Source organism: Diadema setosum, chromosome 5 (assembly GCF_964275005.1).
Source record: "Diadema setosum chromosome 5, eeDiaSeto1, whole genome shotgun sequence".
Classification (NCBI taxonomy): Eukaryota; Metazoa; Echinodermata; class Echinoidea; order Diadematoida; family Diadematidae; genus Diadema; species Diadema setosum.
In genome coordinates, this window is record NC_092689.1 from 24,986,751 (window position 1) to 24,992,987 (window position 6,237).

The 6,237-nt window shown below is 42.3% G+C and overlaps 1 protein-coding gene across 1 annotated transcript; it reads left to right on the forward strand.

The window, feature by feature from the left end:
* The first annotated feature begins 378 nt into the window (after nt 1-378).
* Nucleotides 379-843, forward strand: LOC140228803 (carbohydrate sulfotransferase 12-like). Its single transcript, XM_072309077.1, has one exon. It carries the CDS (start codon nt 379-381, stop codon nt 841-843), a length of 465 nt encoding a protein of 154 aa, XP_072165178.1.
* Nucleotides 844-6,237: the final 5,394 nt, after the last annotated feature.

The window sequence follows — 6,237 nt, forward strand, 5'->3', positions numbered from 1 at the left end:
AGTGCCGTTCAGACAACACGACGGCGAACGCTTTACAATGCATGCAAGTCAATGGGATTCGATATAACCTTCGACCCCCGAACTGAATTACTGTCACTTGAGCAGCTCAGCAAATTAAACAACGTTTTGGTAATACCCCAGTTACACCTGTTATACTGTTTCGTGCCCAAAGTGGGTTGTACCAGCTGGAAATCTTTGCTCTTGTCAATGTCGAAAATTGTTCGCAACCAAAGCGTACACGTGACTGCCGACAGGTCTTTCGTGCCTCTGTCTAAGTTTGATCCTGAAAGAGCGCGTGAAGTCATTACAACATACAGGAGTTTCATGTTCGCGCGCAACCCGTTCTCGAGACTGTTGTCGGCTTATCGAGATAAAATCATGGAAGATGGTACAGACAAATGGAGATTGCTGCTCTTAACATGGCTGAAAAGTAAGGATCCATCATCTCCTGAGAAGGATAAACTGAAGTATAGAAATTTCTCATTCACAGAGTTTGTTCAGTTCTACACATCATCCTCCGAAAAGAACGCCCATTGGCGACAAATCAACGAGATGTGCTCGCCTTGCCTGATGCACTACGATTTCATTGGCTTATTTGAAACATTGAGAGAAGACGCGGCGTTTCTTGTAGACGCTTTGAATGATACCGCCCCGTCTACCGGGGGACTGCTTCACAAGCACAGGGTCACCAATAGCTCGCAGGAGAAGTCATTACGCGACAGCTACTCTCGACTGCCGAGAGAACTTCTACAAAAGTTGATCCAAGATCCAGGTATTGTCACAGATCTTGCCCTCTTTGGGTATGACGTCCCACGTGTCATTCAAGAACTACTTCATCACTGAATGAGTCACATTCGTCGAGTGAAATGAATGAAACAAAGGCGTACAGTGTTTCGAGGAAAACTGATAAAATTGAATAGTAATGACTTGCAATTGCATACGCCACCACGAACGAAATGAACATGTCTTCCACTCTGCATATAACATAACAATCCAATAATGTCATACTTCTTCGCCCGTAAATCGGGAAAAATACAATTTATGCCTATAGCAAGAATATCTCTATTCAAACATTAAGCTATCGATTTTCCAAAATCATATATATATATATATATATACATATAGTTCACAACAGTAGTAATTAAGGAAACTCCGTGAAAGAGGTTGTTGTGTCAATGGCAGATTTATTTACTGCTGTGAACTGATATCTCATTGTGTATGCATTATTATCATTATATATATATAGAGAGAGAGAGATAGATAGATAGATAGATAGATAGATAGATAGATAAATAGATGGATAGATTACGGTCACTGCATATTTCTTTTCTTTTTTCTCTTTTTTTTAGGAAGAAGTGATCATATTCCCGGCCATTAATTTGGATCTAAATTATGTATATAGGAAAATTCTCATATGGCTTATTCAAGTCAAGATGTAATAATTCTGAGGCCTATTCAAATGAGCAATATGCACTTACTAGTACGGTATATTTTTATAGTTCATATATAGTAATCATTTTGGACTGATTCAGACTAAATATCATTAAAAAAAAACATTGAATAGAAGCACTCTTTTGCCTCGTTTTGTTCTTTTTGTGTGTTTATGTGAGTGTGTGTGTGTGCGTGTGTGTGTGTGTTTGTGTGTGTGTGTGTGTGTGTGTGTTAGTTGCCTTGTTCTCTGTCCTCCAGTTTTAATTTGTCTAACTCTAGTAGCTGATATCAACCATGACTTGCATAGGCCTTTGATAGGTCCTTTATGCTCATTTTTATCTCTGCAATTTCTTAGTTTTGTCTGTCCGTTCGTCCGAAGGGCTTTCTTTCTCCTGTGTATTTTGATGTCATGTTGAAACAAAATTATATGTTGATCTGTCATGCTCTGGAAAAAGTGAAATGAGATTTGCCATCTATTGCTCTTCGCAATCCGTATATGTTTTAAAAGTTGGACGTAAACAATAACTTTGTGAAAGTTTGTTCTTTTTGTTTTTCTTCTCCTTTCTTCCGATAAGTTAAATTCAGTGAATAACTCGGTGTTGTTAACATGACATCACTTGGAATGAAAGTAAATAATGTATCTGCACATGACTTTTAATCCTCCCACGAGTCATTCACTGCCCACGAGCTTGACATTGAAGACAAAAGGTCCATGAGTCATTCACTGCCCGCGAGCTTGACATTGAAAACAAAAGGTCCATGAGTCATGCAGCCCACAACTCATACAGCGCATGAGCTCGAAACTAGGCAAATAAGGCCCGCGAGTTTGACAAAGGGCAAACAAGGCCCACGAGTCCGGCACTAGGCAAAAAAAAAAAAAAAAAAAAAAAAAAAAAAAATGTCCACGAGATTGACACTAAGTTCATTAAGTCCCATGTTGTAATAAGTGTCGGACTAGAAGATCTCGTTCGCCTAGTGTCAGACTCATGGACCTTTTGCCTAGTGTCGGACAAGTGGGCCCTGTTTGGCTAGTGTTGGACTCATGGACCTTTTGCCTATAGTGTCGGACAAGTGGGCCCTGTTTGGCTAGTGTCAGACTCATGGACCTTTTGCCTAGTGTCGGACAAGTGGGCCCTGTTTGGCTAGTGTTGGACTCATATGTGCCTTATTTGCCCGATGTCGAGATCGTTGGCTGTATGACTTGTAGGATTCTACAATAGGCCCTAAGTCGTGGATGTCGGATTCGTGACGTGCATCATTATGTTTGTTTGTGCATCATTATGTTTGTTTGTACGCTATGTAGCATTCAAACATATCAACAGAGTTATGTATAAGAGGTTAATGTTATGGCTATATTAGTATAAAGTTTGTACACTGATAATAAACGTGGATATGGAGCTTGCTGATTTTAAAAATAAGATGACGCCGTGCCGACAGTAAATCACTTCTTTTAATTTTCCTGTACAAAGTCTTCAGCAAGGCGTCAATACGTTGGATTAGTCAGTGGGTCGAGTTCAGGAAGTGGTGTTCGCGTTTCTGAAGTTTGCATTATTAAAGGAATAGTACAGCATTGGTGGAGATGAGAATTGGGCTTTTAACTTTTTGCAAGATACCAAGAAAACACTCATGAAATAGTACAGAACATACCATTTTAAGAGGCATTCAAAGTTTATGTCATGAAAATCGGGTTTGGAATGACTGAAACATCCAAAAACAAAGTAAAACAAAGCGATCGTAATAAAGTGTGGGTCCCACACTTATTAGAATCGCTCTGTTTTGGATATCTCAGCCATTTCAAAACCTATTTTTATCAAATAAACATTGAATTCCTCATGGAATTACATGCTCTTTCACATTTCATAAAATGTTTCTCATTATCTCACCAAAAAATGTTTGAAACCTGAAATTAGGTCTCAACCATAACTATACGATCCCTTTAATCGGCATCATTGTTGAAACAGTTGTGGTGTTCACGACCTGGAGCCCCATGTGGTCCTGTTTGCTCTTCATCACAATCCATCATCATAACATCGCCACTTTCGCCTGGAAAATCAATGATTATTCAAAGTCGAGTTCATTTTCTCCATGCCAGACAGTATGCTTTTTTTTTCTCTTGATCTCCCTCTCCTATTCTCTCTCTCTCTCTCTCTCTCTCTCCGCCTCTCTATTTATATTAATTTATCTCCCTGACAGACTCATCGTATTTCTGCTAAGAACCGAAGCAGGTCGAATCACGACTGACTACTACAGTGTGTTTAGCTTTACTTGAATCACCCTGCGTATAATATAGGCCTACACAACAAAAATAATGGTGAAACGAGTGTCCACTCTCCTTGTAGGACTAGGTCTTGCTGCCTATGTTGTTTACGCTACTCTTTCAAGGAGGATGTTCTCTACAAAGACTGGTAGGTGTTTCGTTTATTTCAAAAAGGTGTACATTATATTGACAAGTAAATGATGCGTTCTAGTATAATTTGATAACTGCGAGGTAAAGCCCGAGTATTATTGATGGTGTCAAGATTCGAGTGGCCCAATGGGTTTAAGTATCTGACGATAAAATAATTCTACAACTGGTGGTATCTAGATACATCAAGATGTAAAAAGTGTTTTGTGACCACCCATTTTTGTATTCCCCCCCCCCCCCCCCCCGGAAAAGAAATAATCATCATGATGAACGCTACAAATTAGAGCAAACGCATCCTTGCGTGAAATATAAAAAATGTAATACATACGACAGAAATGAATTTCGGAGATTCACTTTCTTATCTTTTATCCTACTCTCATCGCCATTTTCATTTTTAGCATTGCCATGATGAGGGCATGTAAAGGCCGTGTAACACCTTTCCGGGCAAGCTACGCGGGCTTGAGGCGAGAAGGTATTTTCCAGCACGCAGATTTTCCGCGGGCGAACAAGAATGTTTGCAAGTTTCGCACTTGTTTCTTACCTACTAGACGCGTGCTACTTAGCTTCTACTTGCGTGCATTCCGTGTGACCTGCGTGAGAGCTTTGAAACCGATCCGTTTTCTGTTACGAGCGACTAAAGGGGCTTTTACACTTGTAAATTTTTGCTTAGCCCCGGACCAGCGGTGGGGCTAAGGGGGCCTTAGCCCCACCGTTGGTACGGGACTATCCTTAGCCCACCTTCTGTTTACACTCGTTTTTGCCAAAGTGGGCTAGCCCCACCGATAGTACGGTACTATCTGGCCCTGCAAAGTAGCAGGGGTTAGCACCGCAATTGCGGTGCCAAGCAAGTGAGTGTAAACAGAACGAAAAATAATCCTGGGCTAAGCGACGGAGACGAAGTCCGACCCTCACTGACCAATCAGAAACGAGGTAATCAAGTGCTGCCGGTGCGTGCGTGTACGTGTACAGTACACAGCGTAATTATGAATATCATGTGGGTTTGGAAAGTCCGGGGCTAAGAAATACGAGTGTAAAAAGGTCAGTTTTCTCCTTAGCCCCGGACAAGAGATAGTACGGGACTAATTGGCGAGTGTAAAAAGCTGAAAAATTGGTACGGGACTAACGATAGTCCTGGGTCAGAGAAAGTCCGGGGTTAAGAAACACAAGTGTAAAAAGCCCTTTATTGGTTCTGAGAAGTACCTGCATCGGAGTTGACTGCGAGGTGCTGCCAATAAGGGTCTCCTGCTGGTGTTCTGCGTGTACCTCTGCGAGCGAAACCCCCACGACCTCACTCGGAACAAGCTTTGAGCATGCTCAAGGCCTTGTCATACCGTATCTGGGAAGCTTTGCGACTTGACTTGCGGGGAAACAAATTTGCTACCCGGAGCTCTCCGCAGTTGGTCCGCACCTGACAGTACCTAGCGCTTATCTCGCTTGTAGTTGCCCGAAGGTGCGCACGTAAGTTCTGAGCATAACCAAAACTTTTCCGGGTGAGTCGCGGGGATGCCCGGAGAGGTCCACGCAGAACGCCAGTAGGAGGCCCTTAGCGGCAGCACTTCGCAGGCAACTCCCCACGCAGGTACTTCGCAGTCCCCGTATGCAGCCAAGATAATGACATTCCGTGGGACTTTTGCCACTCCTTCAGAGGAATTCCTTCACTGAGTTGTCAGCCCCCACGCGACTGGTACACAGGTCACACAGTATACCCGCAAGTAGAATTAAGTGGAACGCGTCCAGCAAGTAAGACGCATGCACTGACTCTCACAAATCCTTGTCCGCCCTCAGAAATTGTCCGGTATGCTGGAAAATCCCTACACGCAACAAGCTCGCGTAGCTTGCCCGGAAAGGTGTGACAGGGCCTAAACATAGTTGCGGGTAAAAAGATTTGCGTGCGCACCTCCGGGCGACTACGGGTGAGATATGTGCTAGGTATACTGTCATGTGCGGCTCATCTACGGGGACCTCTGGGTAGTAAAAAAAATGTCCTTTGCAAGTCGAACGCAAGCTTGCCCGGCAAGGTGTGACACGGCCTTTATCAAGTGTTTGGCTGCGCTCGAGAAGATGTATTCTGAAGCCAAGACGGAACATGAAATAACGTTATTCGAAGATGGAGTTTGGGTGTATTTAAGGAATAACGTGGATTGACGTACATGACGGAATGAGAAGCCGCAGATACACACGGTTCGTGTCAGCACGTGTCACTTCTATATTTGATATGCTATTTAAGACAGATCCTATGATTATTAAATCTAATCATTCGTATAACAGACTTTTAATCAGACTTTCAAGAAATTTTATAATAAATCGTTTATTTGACAAACTCGAATACTTGATGAAAATCACGAGATTTATAGTGAAATAAAGTCTTTCTTTTCATCCTTCGTATTTTGTATGTTTTTTGC